Genomic DNA, 22,888 nt, shown 5'->3' with positions numbered 1-22,888 from the left:
AGAGCAGTGGATGTCTGGGGCATGAGACACCTGCTTCCTGCAAACAGGCAAGCTGATAGAGTAGCACTGTATACAAAGGCTTTGTGTTTTCTGCTTTTTTTTTCCTGTTTTGTGTGGAGGTGATATTTCTTTTTTTGCCGCTGTACACCGTTTTTTTTGGGAAATGGCAGCAGGGATTTAGGAGTCATTTTGGATTTGAGAAAGGGAGGTGGTAGCTTGTGGTGATCAGAGCAGCGGCAGATAGGAGTTCTGTATTTTAACACACTCGAGTTTTCAGTCGGGAGCATAAATACACCATTAGTAGTTAGCCATAAATGGAAAAGATACGGCTTGGTTGTTACGCAGTCCTTCGAGGACCATCATGATGTATTTCTGGAGAAACCATCAGATGCATTAGAAATGTGCCAAATACTGCTTCATCCTGGAAGTCTGGAGCGTTTCATTGTAGGCAGGTCGTCGCGTTGTCCTTTTATGCCACGCACAGCTGTTATCTGTGCAGTGTCCATGCCAAGTGCAATTTCAGGCAGCACAAGGTACAGCCACCAGTGCACCACAAAACGGTCTTACCCTGATGTGGATCATCAGGATGAGAGGCAGCTTAACTATATACTCAGCGAGTAAAACACGTTTGTGTTGCTCTTTTTGCTTGAAGCATATTTGCTTATAAACCTAATGCTCTTCCAGTATAGTTTTAACAAGCAGCTGCTAAAGGATTCCTACTTGACCTTTACAGAACGAGCCATTAAAAACTATGATGGTAACATCACAATCCAGAAGACTCTCCAGCAGTGAGTGGTCAGAGCAGATTGCAGGGCAAAGCGCATGTTGAGAGAGTGGCTGTCACCAGTCACCTTGCAAGGATGGATGCTCATGGCTTGGGTCAGCAGCAGCTTAACAAATCAGCCTCAGTTATCACGGGGCTAAAGTGGGCCTGTGACAATCTGAAAGCAGCTTCGGTTGTTTCTGTGAAAACCTGTGTAGCGAGAACCTTGCGTTTATTTGCGTGGTCAGTTCATACAGTGCTTTGCTCAGCAGGCTCTTCCCACAGCCACGACTGGGCAGAAGGCACTTACTGCAACCTGCTGTGACTTGGGACCTCTTGAAATGGCAGTAAGCAAGACATTTTGACTTGCGTGTCTCTTTATTTTTGTGAGTTGTTTTATTTCTCTTACACTTGAGCAAGCGGTTAGTGATCTGAGGACCTCTAACAAGCAGGAGTCTCTTTCAGAGGTATTGGCTGAAACATCTTGCTTTTCTGTTAGATTTAGGGGCTGAAGTGCTGCCTTTTAAGGTTTAGGGGTTCATTACTATAATCAGAGTATTTTAAAAAAGCAACATACTTTTTCCCGCCTTGCAAACTCATTTTCTTCCGCAATAAACCAAATCCCTTTAAAGTAACATAGCCCTGCCTATTATATTCAGTTTATACCAAATAAACCCATTGGAAGCCCTTCAAAATAGGGAACAGGGACAAAACTGCAGCCCTTGTTACAAAGAGGAGAGTTTGTCTTATGCTCCAGTCTTAATGTGGTATACTCAGCCTTTGGTGTGCGTTATTTCCTAAATCAATAAATAAGCTGTAATTGAAAAGGTAGCATTTAATAAGGAAAGACATTGTATTTTTTTTTTTTTTTTTTTTTTTTTTTTTTACAGATAGCTTAAAATACTGATTCTGCTACCAAACCTGTAAGAGGTCAGTTTAAATTGCAGAATCTAGAGAATAGGATCAGTTCATATACGTATTTTTATTATTGTTGTAACTGTTAAGTACCTACTGTTAATTAAACTTTTTTTTCCAAGTTCCAGATAAATCATACGTTATTTTGGGGAAACAAGAAACCGTATTAATGAGCATCAACTCCTTAATTATCCTTGTGACTACATAACAGGGACACATTCATGTCATTTCTTTGTGCAATAACTTTTGCAAAGAAGTATTTTTAAACTGATCATTAATTTTATGACCACAGAAATGAGATGCAAAATTTATGCTGTTGTCATTGGCACAGGTTCAAGGCACTACTGACATTATGTGTGATTGTAATGGAATGGCTGCCAACTAATGAGTCTATAGACATTTCGTTTGAGCATGCTTTGCTTTTAGATGTCTGATTAGGCAGTAATGCTTTCAATTATGCCTGCAAATTGCATTGGATACATTTACCTGATGCCCATTGTTGCTTTGTAGCTCGGTTTTCTATTACATAAATGCAAGTTGAATGCTTTTCTTTAATTTATTGATGGTTTTGGGGTGTATTTTTAGGTCCTTGGCACCTGAAGAGAGGAGTTGTGGCTTGTGCTGCTCAACACTGACTCCTCTGACTGTTTAAGGAGTAACACTGATAGTTTCAAATGCAATTCTATCTAGTCTTCCGTAGGAGGTGGAGTATAAACAGCAGTGCAGCACCTCCATGGAGGAGAATGTGAAGTGGAGAAAAGGAAGAGATTACTCTGAGTGGGAATGCAGGAGACCCCACAGAATCAGTAGGAAGCCTCTCTGTAAACTGTCAGGAGCAATATCCTTATATATTAATAGCATACACTCCTAAGATGTCTTTTAACCCTGCCAAAATTAGGAAGTGAAAACCCAAGGCTGATAGTAGCCTGTAGTTGTTCTTTCATGTGAACACGTAAAAACGTTGTGAAACGTTGTCTGTTAAAGCTCCGCAGCATGTTGCGTCAGCTCTCTATCAAAATGACTGCAGCTCTTCTATACAAACTAGATGAGTTAAGGATTACATTTCAGTATATAGTGTAAAATCACAAATACTTCTGTTTATTCTAAAATAAGAAATAGAAATTTTTGCTTTAATCTCATCCTGCAGAGCTGCAGATTACTTGTATCTCTACTTAGTGTCTGTGACCTGTTCTCCACATTTTTCACACACAGAACTGGGGGTGCCTAAGTATACTATTGTATGACTTAGGATCTGTATATTTGTTCTGATAAATTTTCTCATGTTTTTTCATTATCTTCAAAGACTTCAAGCCTTTATTGAGAATTTAACATATCATGGATGCTCTGAAGGCTATAAAATATTTTAAAGCATTGAGTAACTTCTTTATGATAAATCAGAGTGTTTTTTATTTTGTTTTTAGTTTGTTTTAATATTATTTTGACCTCAGATATTGTGGACATTAAGGCAGATACTTGTTTTATTATAAATCGATATTTTATGTGCCTATGGTTTTTGTTGTTTTAAATATATTGTATACCTAGGGAATATACATGGGATGCTCTAAATATGTATTAAATATATATTTAATATATATAAATATATATTAAAAAGATTCTTTATAGATCATTTGGTGTTTATATGAATGCAAAGCACAAAGGTTTATTGAATTTAAAATCTTCAATATAATTAGAAAATGCTAATAGTGTAGTTTAATGAAAGAACAGGCTAGAAGTGTATCTACATAAACTGGCATAAATATTACAACTCCTCTGAAGGAGATTATGCATTGCTGGGAGGGGTAAAATTCTATGGAAATGTTCTTTTCATATGTGTACTTTTCTATTAGTCATCCAGATATACTTAGGTTTACTCTTACTGTTCAGCCTGTGGCTTTTGAGTGCTGGACTGTTTTGCTTGTGGAAATGTTTTCCTCTAGAAATACAGCCTAATATTTAAAATTTATGCTGGCATCTTCATGAAGGTTAACTGACAGTACATTTGTGCATAGCTGATAAAAGGGCATTTTCGGCTGACAACCAGGGTACCAGAGGTGGGGAGTTATGTACGCCTATATTCTGTGCATTCTAAGCTAGTAAAAATTTAGGATAGGGGAGTAATGGAACAACTCTTGACAACGTATAAGTTGTGAATATCATGTCTACTCTTTTTTTAACCATCTATTTTGTAATATCTATTCTATATATATATGCATAGAGAGGCAACTGGTCTCTGGCAGGCAAGAGTGACAGATGATCATGCAGGCTGTAAATATGGCATAATATTTTTCTGTTCATGGGCTCTCTCTGCTCTGTGGTTTTCTGTTTGGAGGAAGAGGTGAATCCTGGAGAGGGATAATTTACTTTTGATTGGTTTGACAGGTGTGATGAAATGCAAATATTTTGATCAGATTAACACGGTAGCTGGAGAGCTACTGGAAGATGGCTGTGTCAAAAATAGATTGGAGTCAGGTTCAGATTCTAAGCAGTTGTTGTATGGCCTTGGAGCTTGAAAAGAAGCTTTCCCAAGAAAAGCATACTAAATTAATGAAAGGAAAATCCAATTTGGTATTCAGCAGTCTTGGGCTATAAAGAAAAAAAAAATCCAACAAAGTAAAAAATCTGACTGTCTTTTCTGCAAAGAAAGCACTCTGCTCTTTGGTAAGACCTGTGGTGCTTTTTGGGCACAGACTGAATTTGCCATGTTTTTCTGTTATTAAATAGAAGAGGTAAAACTCTCAACCATGGCTAGACAGTCCAGCTGATGAATGTGGTTCGTATGGGTGTGGAGAAGAATATTTTCACTGTTCATAGGGGTTTATTTTGGATCTAGAGAAATTAGATATGTTACAGTGCTCCAAAAAGGAATATATGAAAAGAGAAGCATGTCTGGAGGTCTCTGGAAAGGTTTTGCATATGAATATACTAAACAATCTTTCTTGCTTTTTGAGAAAATTGAGGGTCATTTGATCTATTGGAGCATCAGCATTGTGATTTTGGTTTGGTGTTAGCATCAGCTTTAATTACTGGATTTTTCTTGTTTGCCAATACTTTGTTTTAAAAAAATCATGGTTCAAGTTGTATTTTTTTTTCTGTTTTCCTACATCTTCTTTGCCTGGATATAGTGTGTATATATATATATATACAAAAATAAAACCTCAGAAATTATACTGAGCTTTGGAAAGAACTTAAGGAGAACTTGAGTTTTGTTTAACTAAACAAAAGCCTCAACTAATATTGATTTCTCTTTACCTTTCCCAAAGCCTTACCTTTAATACACTCGGATCAGCATAGTGCACAGGTTAGCTGATCATGTAGATTTTGTATACGCTGTAGTAGGGCACTCAGTTGTTTAAGGAATGCATCAGTAGGATGCTGCAGTTAGGCACACGTTCAGACTGGGCACTGTCAGAAGTCGATCCTGCTTTTAGCTTTGTGGGAGCAGTACACCATGCACTACATTGCAAAGTAATCCGTAATTATGGTGAAGAAAAGTGGACAGAGGGCAACAAACTGCTGCAAAAAGTAGTTTGGCAGTTCACTGGAAGGAAGTTGCTGCAAATACTCTCAGCACTTAGAAGGGAAGAACTTCTGGTCTTGACACTTCCTATTTCTCTTCCTGACAATGTTTTCTCTTGCCCACCTCTTTGGCGTGTTATTTTTTTTTTTTTTTTTTTTTTTTTTTACCCCTCTGTAGAAGAAGCCGTCAGCCACACAGCACCAGGAGTAGGGTTGTTATATGACAGCCTTTAAGAAAACCATTCCAACAAAATGCACTTGGCCAATTCTCATGTTGCTCCAGAGCCGTGGTGTTTGTGGCTGTGCTTTGAAGTACAATATGCACGTTATGAGAGTGCATGAGGAATAGGTATTTTTGAGTTTGAAATACTAATTGATATCCTCCTGAAGAATAAAATAAATTGAATAATGAAAATACTTGTCTTTGGATTCTGTGTTTGTATGACAGACTGTATTGGCGAGTAATGTTTTTGTCTTTTTTTTTATTTTATTTACTTTAACAGAATTGGAAGATGAGGAAGAGTCTGAGGGCTCTTTTTCTTCGCCTCCTGATAGTGTCTCAATAGCATCTGACCGATATGATAAAGACGATGAAGGACACTCTGATGGTATGTGACACTGTTTATCTTAAAATATACTAGATGTGCCAGTTTGCTACAAACTCATGTAATTGGAGCCTCGTGATGAGAATGTTAGTGATAAACAGATAAGCATCACAGCTGGATAGCTTTCTTACCTTTACAAGAACCTTTAAAGGAACTGAAGAGCTCTCTCTAGTGGTACCAGAGCATAGTGGTAGCTGTCACAGATCTGCCTTTTTTTTTTTTTTTTTTTGTAAACTCGTGTTTCTTCATAACAAAACATCTTCTGTAGATGCATATGTTTTTAAAGATAGATCAGTGGCTAAAACAGTGTGAATATTTGTAGTAACAAATTGTTTGTTAATTCAACATTATCAGATTCTTGCTTAATTTTATTGTGCTACTTAATGGCTTACTGTATTATTTATCGTATAAATAATGAAACAGTTACGTGATTGATATTTTTCTGCAAACTCCATACAGAATAGGTTCATAAAATATTAAATTAATTATTCCTATGTTTCCTTGCATTAAGATAGTCTTTTGTAGAATGTTTTCGTTATATACATTTTAAATTTGAGTTTGCATTAAAAAAAATAATCTGAGCTCTGTAGCTGTTTTCCATGCTGTTTTGTTTTGTATTCATTACATTTAATGCTAAATGTGACTGTTTTGAAGACATGAACAATTGAATATTTCAATAGTTAACAAGCTTGCTTTAGCACAGTGTCCATATTTTTGAGGTTCATTTATTGTATACATAATATTAAAAACCTTCTACGGATAATACGTAGCAATAAATTAAGTATATGTACAAATAAATTAACGATGTATATTAATTTGTGGCAGTGGAAGTTAGATAGACTTACTAGTGAGTGATGTTTTCTGACATGATATGATGATCAAACTGTGCAGTTCCTTCTCGAAATACAATTGCTGAATGAAAATATGCTTCCCGCAACATAGCACTCCACATTTTATGTTATCCAGATTATTCCCTTTGGAAACATAAATTGCTTTTATGAGGTATAAAATTATGTCTATTGCAGAACAGGGATAAGTCAAGTACATGCATAAGTGATAAACCTTCTAACCACTGATTCAGAATAACACAATTTTTTTTATATCCAGGACTCTGTAAAATGTGTAGCAATAATAATCACACTTTTTTATATTGAGCTTGTTGCATTTTAGCAATGTGACCTTCTATTAAAAAAAACAGAAACAAGCCTTTTTGTTTTCTTGTTGAAATGTAATTATCAGTCAAATTGAATATGGCTTTTAGAAAACTGAAGCTAATTTTCCAAACTACAGATGAATGCAACTTTCCATTTATTTATTTTTGCTTACAAACATAATCTCAACATTATTTCTAATTGTAACTTAATAACATGGTACTGATTGCATAAAGGGTATGTGACAACATCGTATGACTGTTTAATAGGAGACATGATTATGTAGTTGTTTCAAAACAGTTAATCAAGAAAAAAGTAGTAACGTTCATAAAAAACAAATAACGAATGGCTGAAGAATGCTGATACAAGAGTATATGAAATACCATATGATTTTATACAGATGATTAATTGAGTTTTAGCCCATTTTGGAAGCTCCAATTATGATATTAGGTATAGTACCTACCCAGCAATATCTTGGCTAAGTCATTACGGTTTTGGGTGGAAACAAGGTAGGTGTGATTTTCTTACATTTAAGATGTTATCTCATTGTTCATTCTAAATTTTTGGATAAATTCTCTTCAGTTATCTAGTGAAAGCTCAGCATGAGGAAAAGCTAAAAAAAAAAAAGATGGCACATCTTGATCTGTAAATACTTAACGTTTATTATAGGAATGTTGCTATTTCCCCCCTTGGAATGACATCCTGGCCATTCAAAAGCATTTTGATTTTAACATACGTAGTCCATCATTCAAGTGTAGCCACATAGACTATGTATGAAAGTCTGTGTTGGGGGAATCTTATAAGAGGGGGATTGATCTCGGAGGTGCAATTTGTTTTTGTTTTCATAGGCATGATTGCGTTTGTTGAAGCTTAATACTGTATTTTTATTTTTCAACAGTCTGTTAATGCACCGTATTTAAAACCTAGTCAAATAGCTGGATCCGTAAGGCAGACGTTTGGTCTTATGCAGTTACCAGTTTAGTTCAGCAGGGCTGTGCGCAGGTGTAAAACCCCATTTGTGTAGGATCAAGGCTCTCGGCATTAATAGAGGGGCCTAAATGTAGTAACCAAATGGAGAAGTGTTATTTATTTATGAGTCCATTTATATTTTTTATACAAAACCTTTTATGCTTGCTTTCTTTTTTAAAATAAAATGGATTTTTTTTTTTTTACCTTTATATGCTTGAGTTACAGACGGCAAGATTTGTATGACTTCTGAAAGTATCACTATTGGGCTTTGCCGTGTTACTGTCAAAACATAATTTGTGAAGGCACCCGCTTGATAACAGATAAAGAATTAGTGTATTACGTGTGCATTACAGTCATTGTAAAATCCTGGAGTTTTTGTGTGACCTTTGTCTAATGGTGTATTAATTACAAGAGAGATAATCCATTTAACAATAAGTATGGGATAACTAAATTAGCACAGGTCACCTAAAGGCCTTTTGTCAAATCTGATTGTTATGTTGTCCTTTTGACTTTTACCTTATGGTAGGCACTAACAAAGTATCTAAACTTTGATGGATTATAAACTCTAAACATGATATGTATTTTTCATAATGCTAATGTAATTTTCTAGGTACTGAAAAGGTCAAACCCCCACGTCTCTGTGTGCATTCTAAGTCTGTCTTTCCTTTTAATATTTCTTTTTCTCTGTTCTTCTGGTTCAAAAGTTCACTCAGTTCCCAAATGGCCACCTAATTTTCCAGTTATTCCCTCAAGCCATATGTGTTTTGGTTTCTTTATGGTTTATTAGGTACTGTAGGAAAGTAGCATAAGTTATATCTTCTAATGAAATTCAAGCACACTTCAGTGATGCTTTGACTTGATTGCTGGCAGCAATTAAATCACAACGAAGGAGAATGATGCATAGGCTTACATGTCCAGACACCCTACAGAAATTGGAAGAGGGATAAAACACAACAAAACCCCCAAATAAAATAACAAACCCAAAACCAAGACAGACAAAACAAAACAGCACTGCCAGGCACTCTGTGCTTAACTTGATTTTTTTTTTATTGGCTAACAGCCTGATTGATAGCAAAATCATAACTTGCTGTATGCTAACAGGCAGAGTTCACTTGTAGGTTATTGTGAGCTGATAAAGGGTTAGATGGAGTTTTGATTTTCGCATTGGTCCTTGGTGCACCAGATTAATGGAATTTCAATGAGAGACTGGAGTAGTCACAGCTTTGTCAGAAAAACAGATGGAGATTCTATAGCCATGTCTGCTCATTAATACCAGTTGCCTGAAAGGTGTACTACTTCTCTATACAAAAGACTCAACATAATTGATTTTTGAGCGGGGTGTTTTTTCACTTATTGATGACTAGGTTTCTTGCAACTTAAATGACAGCTTTTTGTATAGTACGTTGTGTAACAACGTTACGTCTTGTAAATTCTTACTCCCCTTCTATCTGTATTTTAAAGAACGTATGGAGTGGAAAATATATCTCTAGATACATTAGGAACCAAAGCATACCAAAATACTTAAAAAGTGAAATTATTCATTTCTTTATTTACTTTAAACTTTAGTTTACTTTAAACTTTAAATGAAGTTGGTGACAAGCTTATTTTTAGTTGAGATGATAATTAAATGAAATCAATTAAATGAAAAAGTCGTATTAAGGGGGAAAAATTACTGATTTTCATTAAATTTTCAGGTTTCTTGGGATGATAGGAAATCTAGATTCCATATCTATGCCAAACTGGAACTTTCCTACGCTTGAATAGTACAACTGTCTTTTAGGATCTTTTTTTTTCTTTTTTTAACAGTACAATCTTTTGTTTTATTGTATAGAAACTTGATTGTAATAATAGCATCAAACTCGATGATGCTATTATTTTGAAGGTACACTCTTTCTGACTTCATTTTTGTAACTACGGTGGGTGAACCTACTGCTTTTGAAGGAGATCCGTCTATATTTAGCTCTGAAGGGAGTATGTGATTTGGTAATTACTAGATCTAAAAAGATCACAGTGAATGCTGGTAAAATAATTTAGGTCATCTTCATTTCTGTGGATGGTCTAGAAATGTTGCCTTGAGCATGTGAAGATGAAAGAAGTATTAAAAATGTGTCTGGGGACTTGTATGCTCTTCAAATTATCCTACTTGACTATAGCATATGAATAAAATATGCTTTTTAGTAGAAAATTCTTAAATAGACTGATAATGTCAGGGAGTTAGTTTCGCTGAGACACTTGTGGACAATCTGAAGATCTGCAGCCTTCAGTGCTTTCTAGGCAAGAGGAACACTTGAATAATGTCATCCTGAATAGAAATCTATACAAGTTGAACACAATGCAAAGTAAAACATACTAAGCAGGAGCTTAAAACATGAAGAGTATCTTACAAATTCAGTTTATGACTGAAACCCATGTCTCTTCTTTTAATCTGTATTCCCAAGCTGAAGGGGATACTGGTGCATGTGGGAACATGTGTATGAATTCCCAGGTTCAAATCTGTTTAATAGATGAGAAGAAGGTGTTAACCCTGTTGAAATAATAGTCAAAAGTTATAAAGAAGATCCTTTGGTTAGGAGGAACCTCTGAGTAAAGTCAATGTATCACCTTTCCCATGCCTGAGATGTTTTTTGGCAAACACCTGTCCCATCTTTCCTAAAAATCTCTCATGGTGCAACTGCACAGTGTTGCCCAGGCAGCTTGTCCAAGTGCAGCCTTGTGGTTGCTAGCAGGAGGATATATCCTAAAATTTTCTTGTCAGTCTCTTGACATTTGACTCTTCTGTCCATAAAGGACATGACAATGGTATACTTCCTTTTTTTTCTTTTTGTCATGAATATATTTAGAGACTGAGAAGAGGCTTTGTAACTCTCCAAATGTAACTGCTGTTTAAATCATATGAAAAAAAACAAGCAACCAAGCTGTTTGTTTGTTTATAGGATCCATAGCAGTGAATATAGCAGCAAGGACTAATTTTGGAGAAGCATGAAGTTAAAATAAATAAATAAATAAATAAAGTACATTAAAATATGGAAATCTAATCTGATTAATTTTGATTTAAACCATTTGCGTAGAACAGAAGGGATGAATTTCTGTCAGGGAACAGAAGTTTTAAGTGCAATTCTGGCCCTATTAAAGTCAATGGTAAAGTTAAAAATGATACCATGTAGGTTAACAGTGTGTACAAATTGATGATACTAAAACGTTTGAACTTCTAATTATCATGATGAAAAACTTCCTATTAAACAATAAACCCCTGTGTTCTTTTAACATTTACCTTTCTCCCATGGGAGAAATGACATGGTTTGTTGCTCATTTTATTTCATCTATGTTGCTTCAGTGACTGAGCAATAACAAAACAGCCATGTATGCTCCACCACTACACAGGACTATATCCACAATAAAAACAAATAACGTGTTTGAGCCATTTCTTCTTCATATTAGATCATAATTTTATTTAAGTTATCTAAATATTACGGTAAAAAACAGGAGGCTAAAATGCAATAGATTTTTCTATTTATTTTATGTTGCTTGTTGGCTTAATGTTTTCTAGATCAGTTCTTATGAATCTGAAATAAAAAGGAAGCAGGAAGACTTTCCTTCAACTTCCTTGGTACGGGATAAGGTTTTCAGTTATGGGTTTAGGACCTTATTAACACTTTCCTCAGCTGAACAGATTTCTACCATGTGATTTCCTTGTAATTCCGCTTTCTTCCTGCTAAACAACAGTATCAAGTCAGCTTCCATTCTGCTCCTTACTCCTTCCCTCCCAGGACCAGTCAGATGCATGAAACAGAGATGAGAACACTGCTTCGTGCTACCTCAGTAACACTTTGGGGTGGGTGATAATCCAGCACCCTTCCAGAGGTGAGCAAGTCCAACAGATTGTTGCTGCTTTGCTTTCTAGGCAAGAGGAATGTTTTCCTTGCTGGTGTCTACCTAGTAAGACAAGGCAGTGGGTCAACATACGCTATGCAGTATCCCCAGACATCTCAAAGGAGAACAAACCCTCCAAAAACATAATGGGTTGTGTGGTTTCTCTGCAGAAATATGTAAAATGTGTGCTACTTTGTGTTTCTATGTCACGGCCTGGATGTAAGAGCTCGCTGAAAAAAGTATACCCTTGCAAAAAAAAAAATAAGTTTGGTATAGGCTTTTTTTTTTTTTTTAAACTCAGTATTGATGATTAAGAATTTGTGCCCATATTTAATTCATCGTATGTATGGAAGTGTATGTATATCAACACTAAAGAAGAGAAAAAGGATTTTTCCCTATATTCCTATTTTTGTGTTTTAAGTGATTAGTACTTTCTGTAGAGGTGCAAAGTCCATCTGTAGAGCTTAAGGAAGTAGAAAAAGGACCTGTTTACTCTCAAGTATCATGCAATCCAGATATTCATTGAATGCACGTTTGTTTCTTTTTAAAAAAAGAGGAGGTTGCAGTGGTTTAATATTTGTTAAAATTGAGATTAAATTTGAATGACAAAGTAGACTATATCATAAAAAGTTTTATCAAAATGCTGTGAACACAGGAAACAACCCATTGCAAAACAAATCTTTACAATACCCACTGCATGGGCAAGTTCATTATTGTCATTCTAAAATGGTGATGTTGTGACCATTGTCCATTGCTTAAAAATTTGCAGCAGGAACCATACTTCCCTTAGATATTTGTCACTAGACAGTGTTGGCTTGATTAATAGCTTGCTCAGTAATTCTTTGTAGGTGTTCACTTGGGTTACTTATCAAAGTAGGATTAAGTGTAGAGTGGGAGACCAAAATATTGAATGTTGACTTTTTTCCAAACTAAAATTATTACTACAATTTCTTAACTAACCTAAGTCAGAACCTATTAACCACTATCACAATAATGAAAGGTAATATCCCAACAGGATATTATCCCTGTCTTCACTACAGCTGGTAGTCAGAAATTCCTGTGGGCCCATTTTGGGCAAAGCATTATGAATGAGCCTGTACTGTAAAATGGAACAAAACCTCTTGTGGTCTAAACAAGATTTTCCTGGCCTCTTCCTGAATATTCAACTCTGTCAGCCTCAATGTACAAGTACATCTCAGCCTGGTAATAACTTTCCAGTGATATCCTAGTCTTCATATGAAACAAATTCTTTGTTTGTTGTTCAACTGTCGACTTTTGTGTTTCTGTATTCTGTATGGAGAAGATACGATGTGTATTCAAAGATGCAATTAATTTATGTGTTTCATGTATCCACAGTTGTGCCTTGTCACTTTGTATTGAAGAGGCAAGGCGAAGGATGAGTATAGAACGAATGTGAGTGGTGCCAGAAGGATGTTTGTAGTGCGTATGTGGTGTGCTGTAAGATAAGAATGTGGAGACAAGTGGAGTGAAGGTGGTCTGAGTCCTTTTTGTTAGATAACAGATAAATTACTCTTTCTCAAGCATGGATACAGGAAATGGGCCTTAATATTACAGTTGCCTGGGAAAGAAGTTAATGGTAGCATTGTCATTGAATTCCAATTAAAAAATAAATAAAAAAATTAACCATGCATGTTTCCAGGTGCAGAGTCTAACACATTTTTACACTTCTATTTTGTGTTCAGTAATTTGAGTTTGTATGCATATGAAGGCGGTGGGGGGAAAGATTGTCTTTTTGATATCTATAACAGCTTTTCTTATATGAATTAAAGAATGGAGTAATTTATCTTCTTCTAATAGCTTCTTCAGAAACTAGATTTAATACTGTGTTTTAACAGAGAAATAATTGGTGAGACTACCACAAACATTCTTGACCAAAGCTTTTGGGAATATTTTAGCAAAGTGGTTATTCTGTATTTATGTAATACATCTGCAAGTTAAGAGTGGAAAATACACAGAAGAATGTAGTTGTAATATTGGCAAATGCAGAGATTTCTTCTGTAGTCTCTATACATAACCAAACTCTATGCATAGCATTTGGGATTTAAAGCAGTAAATAAAACCTGGAAAACAGAAAGTTTGTTTTTTCTTGTTAACCGCAAACACATCTGCAAATTTCACTTGGAAATATTATGGACTATGTCATGAAACTGATCGAGACGTATTTAAGTATGTATTGCTTTTTTATTATATCGCATACATTTTTCTTCCGTCTCAGATCGCTGGAATCTTCCAGTGTCTTCATTCATTTCAGCGATATTTAGAATGTGGTATAAGAATAATGTGAAAATGCCATAGTGAGCTGGTGATAATTGATTTACTCCATCACACTGAAATACCTCTTGTTTTCCTCTTCCTCCTCCCTTGGGCAATAATCATGGGATCAAGCTGCCAGTCTGTAGATATAATTTTTCCAGCAGTGCCATCTGGCTACTTGGCACTAGAAGTTGCATTGGCTTCTTTGCTGTTTCCACTGATTTTTGTCAAATGTATGTCAGTTGATGAGATGTCTTCTGCTAGTAGATGCTGATTTTTTAATTTATTTTTTAATAAATGAATATTGTTTTTTATTGATGTTGTAAAGGGCCACTTGTGCTTGGGGTTTTTATTTTTATTTTAATAAGGAATTTCCTCTCTAAAGAAAAATAAGGTTTTAAGTATGAATTGGCATCTTCCACCCATCTTTAAAATAGTTTGTCATGATTTTTGAACTTCTTGAGAAGCACTAGCATGTTGTCTCAGTTTATTTTAGAGGTTCAATATGATTGTGGAATTTGTTCTTTCATTTTTGGAAACTTCATTTTTTAAAGAGAGTATAAATGATCTATAAGAATTTGAAGGGTCTGTGGGACAGAAGTGACAAGCGTTATGTTTTGGAAGAACCAGCCAACTGAGCTATCTTTCCTTTTATTAGTTGTAGTTTTATTTTTGCTGTAAACTTTTCCTTTAAAAAAAATAAAAATCTATAAATGGATGGCTCAGTGGAACACACATCTGAGTTCCTTTCTTTTGTTCAAGTCTTAGATGTGTTTCACTAACAAACAAAATATCAAGACAGTATTAATGATTCAGAAGAGTGCTCTGTAAACAGTATTTTAATGGGGATGTGAGGCAGGGAGAGAATCATCTTGATCTAATATTATTATTATTATTATTATTTATTTATTCATTATTTATTTCATTTTTTTCTATTTCTTGTAATGTTCAGAAACATTCATATTAAAAAAAAAAAGCTTGAGGATCCCAACACAATATGAAGAATAGAGTTCCAGATAACACATTTTTATTCTGCTTAAAAAAAAAAAGAAATAAAAAAAAAAAAGCTTTGAATATTTTAGATATTTTAAAAATAAAAAATAAAATCCAAAGCCTTCTCTTTTTAATATGTTATTGATGTGTTAACTAATCAGGACAAGGCTAGTTTTTAAAACAATCCCTTAATAATTTTTATATTTTACAGTCTTTTTATTTGAGCCACTGTTTTCAAGTGCCATGTCTCAAATGAATGAGTTACACTCATCCTTATGTGTAAATATGCATTTTCTTCTAGCAGTCTGTGTTAAAAGTACTTTCTTAAAATTGTTCAATTGTTTAACACTGAACTCTCAAACACTGAACAGTTGTGTTTAGTGGCCTACTGGAAAATGTGTATATTATTAGCCCTAAAAGTAGAAAATCATCAGCGCTATTTATTTATCATAGTCTTAGTACTACCCTAGTGTAATGTCTGTGTTAATAAAATGCAATTAAATTGTTATTTAAATCAATATTATTGTTCCTTCCCGGCACTGGAGAAATTTCTCAGTACTGGAAATGATAGGAGTAAAAATCTTAAGTGGGGCAGAGAAGACCTTGCTGTGAGGTTTTTGTAGCAGTTGGTTTGAATTAAATTCCAAGGGCCGTTTGGTATCTATTTATAGTTGTCTTTTAAAGAAGAGGAAGAAAGACAAGGTGTCTGAACGTGGGTCTCCTTATCAGCAACTTGACTCTGGCACAAAGTGGGTATTTTTAATGTATGAGTTCAGTTGAAAGAATCTATAGAAGCTGCTATAAAGCCAAGTATGGTAAGTATGGCTAAATATACGTGATCTATTATAGTAGCAAAAGTATAAGTCTTCAGCTTCACAAAATCTGTTCTCTCATGAAAGATTTTTAAGGGGGTTGATATATCATGATTTTCAAAAATAGCACCAAATCTTCTTTTTGTTCATAACTAAATGTGAAGATAAAACGTTGCCGCTAATCAATTGTCTGGGATGCCACCTCATTAAGATTTACACGATCATCAAAAATGCCCAGAATTGTTTGTTGGCTATATCCTAACTCAAATATATAAAGGGGATACTACAGCATTTTTCTTTAGAATCGCAGGGAGTTCAGTGACCTTTTGTGGCAAATTATGTAGAAAGAAAATATTTATATTCATTTAAAATAACCTCCATGAAGAAATAGTCTCATTACCCTGTTTGATCAATTTCTTGTAGCCTGAGCTGCAGCATGCTGCTATTGCCATCGGTTGATGGAATACACTGAGAAGTGGCTAATGGTGATGGTGCTCATCAGGACAGGGTTCAGCCAGCGGTCAGCAACAAATAATTCAAGACTGTTTCTAAGTTTGTGGCTGGTGGAATTTGCTTCTTGCCCCAAGCCAGCAGCATTGCTGAGCTGGGCTATTTGATTAGAAGAGAAGCATATTTGCTTCTTAGCAACTGCACATTTGCACAACACACAGACCTACACTGCCTCCAAAGGTTTTCCTTTTGTGATGGTGGAATAATACTTTCCTCTTGATTGACAGACAAAAGAAATCTTTGCAATGCAGAAGAGTTTACAACCAATTTTTCCTTTGTCTTTTGCAAACTTATCGTAGGTACTTCTTAATTTAGTATTGCCTGGTGAAAACCTGTATTTGCAGCAAGGCTGTCCATGATTTGAGCTCCTGCGTGTCAGCGCTTACCGCTATGCGTATTTAAAGGACAGATGCACACTTAGGTTTAATCATTGGTGTGTGCAGCTTTTTCCCCAGCAGGTCTACTTAATGGAAATTATTTTCTACTGTATTTTGAAATAGCTTTTTGGATATGTATATTACTATCTCCCATGCAAGAGTGATATTCATTTTATGGAAGGTGGTGATAAAGTGAAAGCTGTCTTATTATTATTATATTTTTTTTTAATGTTTTAACAGAAGTGTAACAGTGGTTGCAATTTTAATACATGGTGTGTGTGTACTTTTCAATGTAACATTTCCCACAGGAAGTGAGTCTACAGAAGAAAATCTGTCTAGTCAGGAGATGGCAAAGGTATTTATAACACCGGTAATCCTTGAAAAAAGACAATTTAGGAAAAAGAAAGCCTGAGATTTACAGTCCTAGGAGGGCAGGGCAAGAAAAAAAGCAAAGTTTTTTTTTTTTTTTTTTTTTTTTTTATGGTTTTACAGCTCTTTTCGCTCCTGTGTTTTATTGTGGAAGTTTCCATACTGCTATAGTGGAGCAATAAATTACTGATGTGGTTACTGAAATGTTGCATGAAATGGTACAGTTGGTGTTAATGTGAATTTTTGATGCAGGTATGTGCTTGCATATTTTCCTAACTAAAAGATATCTTCTAGCTTTCATAACTAAAACAATGAGGAGCTCTTTCTCATGTGGACTTTATACTTTGTTAAAACTGTATCTTTTAAGGGCTCCGGAGAGTTGGAGCAGGAGTGCACAATAAAAGGTCTGTGGGCCATACTAGCTTGGCTAACATAAGCATCCAGGAGTTTGCTTACTAATAACCATTTCAGTGGCAATTCAGAGCTAGAAGAGGAAAGGAAGAAAGCTGTCTGATATGGCAGGACAATAATAAGCCCCAGATGTCCCTCTAAGTTAAACCTATCAGAGTCTTAATTTTTTTCTTGTTTTTCTTTTTATTTATTTATTTTTTTTCCAGCTAGGAATTCTTTTTTTTTTTAGCCAGATAAACACTTTTAAATCAAAATATAAAGATCAGACTCTTTTTTTTTTTTTTTTTTTTTTTTTGAGAATTTTGAGGGTGGGGAGAAGGGGGGTGAGAGAAACTGAAAGAGGTGAAGGAGAATCATTGCCTAATATGGGGAATGGGTATATGGGGTGTGCATATGGGTGGGCAGTAAGCAAGATGTAGAGATGGGTGCAACTGTTATGGAGGCTCTGGGGGGCTGCGACTTCTCAAATATTAAATTTTCAGTATGTACATACAATTTTTTAGAAGAGTGTTTCAATATACTGGAAGGATTTTACAGACTGTAGGGAGAGTTGTTAGCTTTGGCTTAATTTCAGAGATACTTGGTTTTATGACAATGTGATAAGGTGGGGCTGCTTGTTACGCTGCTGAATTGCCAAAGAGATGCTTACACCTGGATGACTTAATTTTAGTTGGGGTGTTACATGTGTTCTACACTAGTGTCATGCTTCTTTCTAATACATAATGAATTAGCATTTATTGTTTTTTCACTGTAGAGAACCTTTGTAAGCACTAGATTTTTGATCAGTTACTAAAATACATAGGAATTGCCACATAGCTACTGTGAAAATGTAACTATCTCCAGGGCAGAATGCAGGAGCTTTTACAATGGCACTCTAAACAATACCAAGCAATTTAAGAGCAGGATGTGAGGAATATCTTACCTAATTGAAATGACAAGGGGGATTTTTGCATAGGTGGATCCAATTATTCAAATTGGAGGTGGGCCAGAACACTGGGGTTAGTCCCCTCATCTTGCTAATTAGGCTTTCAGTTTCATTAACAATCATTGAGATATTGGGTGACTGGCTTCTGTATGAATGTAACCACACTGCATATAAAGAATCTCTTATTTATTTTTTGATGTTCTTTAGAAACATCTCTTGGTTACGTTAAGAAGTCTATGTATAAATTTATTACAGATCACTTCTGGTTGTATAGCTCCAGGTAGGCAGAAATAAATGTATGTTTTAAGATGTGCAATACACCAAACATACAAAGATTGAAGGCAGCATGACTACGGCTATTTTCGATAGACTGTGTGCTGCAACTACACTGCTGCCATGTTTATATTAGTGGCATTTTATTTTCCTTTTGCAAGATATTATCTAGAAGAAGGTTTTCTACCTTTATAAATGCATGTGTGGAGAAGGAAAATTAGTTCAGTCATTTTGTGCTCCTAGGATATTTTCAACCTGGGGTAAATTTAACTTTAAACAGGTCTGAGGAATCTACAGTTCTTGTTTTCTTTCAGACCTAATTTGGGAAATATACCTTAATGTGGATGGCATCTTTGAATTCCCTTGCCACTCTGATACACTGTCACTGCATTTTTTTTTTTTTCTCTTTTCGTGTTAATTGCCTTTGTCCTTTGGAAACAGCCATTTTGTGGGAGTTCTTGTTTGTTTTTGTTTTCCTTTTTAGGGAATAATAATGAGGTGCACTGAATCATACCATACTATGTTGCTACCAAATAGCTGCTTGCTATGTTTTGTAAAGTGCCTTGGGTATCTGAACCTCAATTAAATCCCTAGGCCAGTCTTTTTTAAGTTCTATGATTCTTCTTCTCCAAGTTGTATAATGAGTGTCTTCTCTTCTTTATGTATATAAAACATATTTTCTCTCTCTGGTTAGTTGCAATTCAGATATTAAATTAAAAATTACCTTCAGTGAAGAAAAATCACAAATACAAACCACAAAGGTTTATATATAAAGCAGATCTACTGAATCAAAATGACTACAACGTTTGTGATTTTAAATGACTGAACAAGCTAAAAGAATGATAATCACCTCAAAAACTGACAAATTGACTAGCTTAGACTAGGAGCATCTTTTTTTTTCTCCCCTAGCCTTCTAAGAATTAAAACAGAACAATGTTTTTTTTATGGTAAGCATTACAATAAGGAAGGATGTGGTTGCAATGTAACTAGTTATTTTGGTTCCCACTGTAGTACGCATGAGGCCATGATTTGTCCTTTTGATTTGATACTTACATTGATGATGCTTCTGTAGTTCTTCATGGATCCTTTGGGACTGAGAGAGTCAGTCCCAGCTTTCATGACTTTCATGTTAGCTTTTTCATCTATAAGATTATTCTAACTAATACACCACTAATTTTTAAGTGATTTTGAACAGAGCTATCTCTGTGTGCTGTGCTTCCCTTCCATGCCTAGAAATGACATCTTTAGTCAGTATGTGTTTTTGGCTAAATACATGGACAATTGAATAAAATACTGTTCATGAACTAAGAACAACTAGCAGAGTGATTAGTCATTTTATTAAACGAAGAGAATATACTTCTAATTTTGCACAGAAATGGACCTTGGTAGTAATATGAAGGCATATATGGGTGGAGATAATACATGACAAAGTTGATCCTGGAGTCTTGTCCTCTAGATATTCATTGTCACAGAGTGGCTTCCATGCAGTGCTCTCTATCACAATTCTGTCAGGTGTTTTTCAAGAATTTGTTGTCAAAGTATGTTGGTTTTCAGAGAGCTGCAGGAAACATGAGGAAATCTGACACTGCATTAACATAGCTATTGTAGATGCAAATATTTTTGCAGGAACCTCTATAATGAAAGTTGGTACAGTTCTGTTACTAGTCATTCATTGACTGCTTATAGCAATTCAGTTTATGTACATAGTCTGAGGCTGATTTATTTTTTGGTGTGGAAAAAAAAAAAGAACTGAAAGCTAGGTAGTTGCCAACAAGCGTATGTTTCATCTGTCATCTTATTTTCATTGGATCAAGGCAGCTTTATAATTCTACACTGTATGTATGTGTGTTTAATCTGAGTTTGTCCATGCTTCAGAGAACTGAATCTGGATAAAAACAAGAAGTGGGAGAAGCAGTATGTAAGCGGATATGCAAATATTCTAGTGTAGGACCTAGGTTCTACAGGAGGTGTGTAGTAGAGGTTGAAATTAAATCTGTCATGTCAGTTGAAGCCCAAAGAAATCACATTCTCTGCTAAAAATACAACTGTCAACTCAGGAAAAAAATCCCACTGGTTAGGAATGCAGCAGTATTATTCTTTGTATTACCATTTATTTATTTCTATTTTCATATTACTATATCTAGGCCTTAATATTCAGCATAGTTTGTGATATTGGACACAGTTATCTGTAGAAGCTTTCATAGCAATAGTACTTGAAAGAATTATTTACTATTGCCATAGTATGAATTTATACATAGGTGGTGAATCCTACTATTTTGAGTGTTTGAAAGTTGGTTATGCACATTTACTTGTTTTCTTTTGTTGTGGCACCCGTTATGCCACCTCCAAGTTTCTGATGTGGGGAAAGAGGTAGAATGATAAAAGCTTGGTTATATAAGTAAGTCCTTAAACTAAACTTACTTTTTACAGGTGATATTTTCTCTTTGAGTGAAAGTGAGAATTGAAAAAAAGTGCATGTTCAAACAGAAGGAAAATCTTGGCTTTGAAATATGTCCCTACCGACCACCGTTTTCAATGAGCTATTTGTATGTTAGATAACGGCATTTGTATCTGATCTGAAAAAGGAGGGGTGGAGAAGGTGGTGTTATTAGGATCAAAAATTGTTTTTCATGGAAAATAATTTCATTTAGATGATCAGAATCATCTTGCTTTTCATCACCGGAATCCTATTTTATGGTCCTTTTCTCGGTTTTCTTTTTTCTGTCAAGCTACTATATACTATAGCTACCACAGAAGAAAGTAGGCAGTTTTCTCTGAAATGCATGCAGTGCATACATAACGTGACATCCTTGTTGTATACATGCTGTAACCTTCCCCTGGCCCTTCTGTCTTTTTCCCACAAATTGCTTACATTACTTTGAAAACGTGATGGTGGTGGGGGTACTGTGGTAAGGGGTATTCAGCGAAGCAGCACAGCAGGCCAGAAAATGAAATGTTTTTCCCCTGTGGTTTCTTATTTTTTTTTTTAAATGCAATGAAACCAACAACATTTCACAGCATTTCTAGAAATAAGTGCATACTGCTTCTCTTTTACAAAGAGCAGCAGTGGAGGCAAAGTAGCTCTGACTTATCCAAGATTGCAAAAGGAATCTGGTTAAGCGCCAGGACTAGCTCTGTTTTCTAGCTCCTGCTTACATGGTAAGATCTCTCCATTACGTCTCACACTTTCCAGCTTTCTGAAGTTTTTGACATTTTGAAATGGATATTAAAGGGACATTGGGTAAACTTTTTTTTCTGTCCTCAGAACCACATCATTTATTAACAGATGTCATCCAAACGCGTATACAACTTCCATGGCTTTGAGTGTTATTGTAAATGGTAAAAAGACTATTTGGTTGGGTTTAAGCTGATGCCTTCTTCTGAAGTACAAAAGGTGTTTGAAGTTTTGTATAATGCTTTAATTTTGATAATATTTTAATGAGAAAATGTTGGTATTCCTTTAAATGATTAAAAAAACCAAACACATTCTTCTCTGGTTTTCAGAATCAGAAAAATCATGGAGATAACACAAGGTATAGTACCTCCCTCCCCATGCTCCCCAAGAGTTACAGCACTGTATTATATTGCTGCTACAGAAACAAACAGACAAAACCCCTTCATTTTCCCTTCCTGGTCAATTTAGGGGAATTTTTTTTTTTTATTTAAAAAATAAAATTAAAAACCAAAAAAGGCGATGGTGCAATTTAAAGTCTGGTATGTAGACCTTACCAAAAGTGAAATAGGTTCTGAAGGCAGTAGAATATATGCGTTCTATCTGGAAGATCACAGCTAAATTAAATAAACTGCTGGAAAAGTTTATGAAAGTTACTCTTCAACTTTCAAGTGATAGAAATGATTTGGCTTCACTTTAAAAACAGCAGCCTAAAACTGAGCTGCTTGAGTATTATCATTATTCCAAAGCAGCACAATTACCATTAGGAGAGAATTGGTTCCTTTAAAGGAAAAAATAATGAAGGGAAAACTTCTTAAAATGAGTTTTATTACATTTTTCTTATAAAATTAGTCTTTCATTTTGTTGATTAATGCTTGAGTTTAAGATTTTGATGTAGGCATTTCACCATTATAATTCTGAAATATGGGAAGTCCTTGAAAACATTCCCGGATTGCCTTCTGTCTGTCTGCCTTGTAAAAGAT

The 22,888-nt window shown here is 35.1% G+C and overlaps 1 protein-coding gene across 1 annotated transcript in view; it reads left to right on the top strand.

The window, feature by feature from the left end:
• SKAP2 (src kinase associated phosphoprotein 2) overlaps nt 1-22,888 on the top strand; it is a 116,177-nt gene that overhangs the window by 16,437 nt on the left and 76,852 nt on the right. Inside the window, exon 4 of the mRNA XM_032181833.1 lies at nt 5,698-5,802. Within this exon, the coding sequence (XP_032037724.1) occupies nt 5,698-5,802 (105 nt within the window). The remainder of the gene's footprint in view (nt 1-5,697; nt 5,803-22,888) is intronic.

The sequence above is a fragment of the Aythya fuligula genome, chromosome 2, assembly GCF_009819795.1.
Source record: "Aythya fuligula isolate bAytFul2 chromosome 2, bAytFul2.pri, whole genome shotgun sequence".
Lineage (NCBI taxonomy): Eukaryota > Metazoa > Chordata > Aves > Anseriformes > Anatidae > Aythya > Aythya fuligula.
Note: the sequence above shows the minus strand (reverse complement) of the source record. Positions and strands in the feature narration are given on the sequence as shown.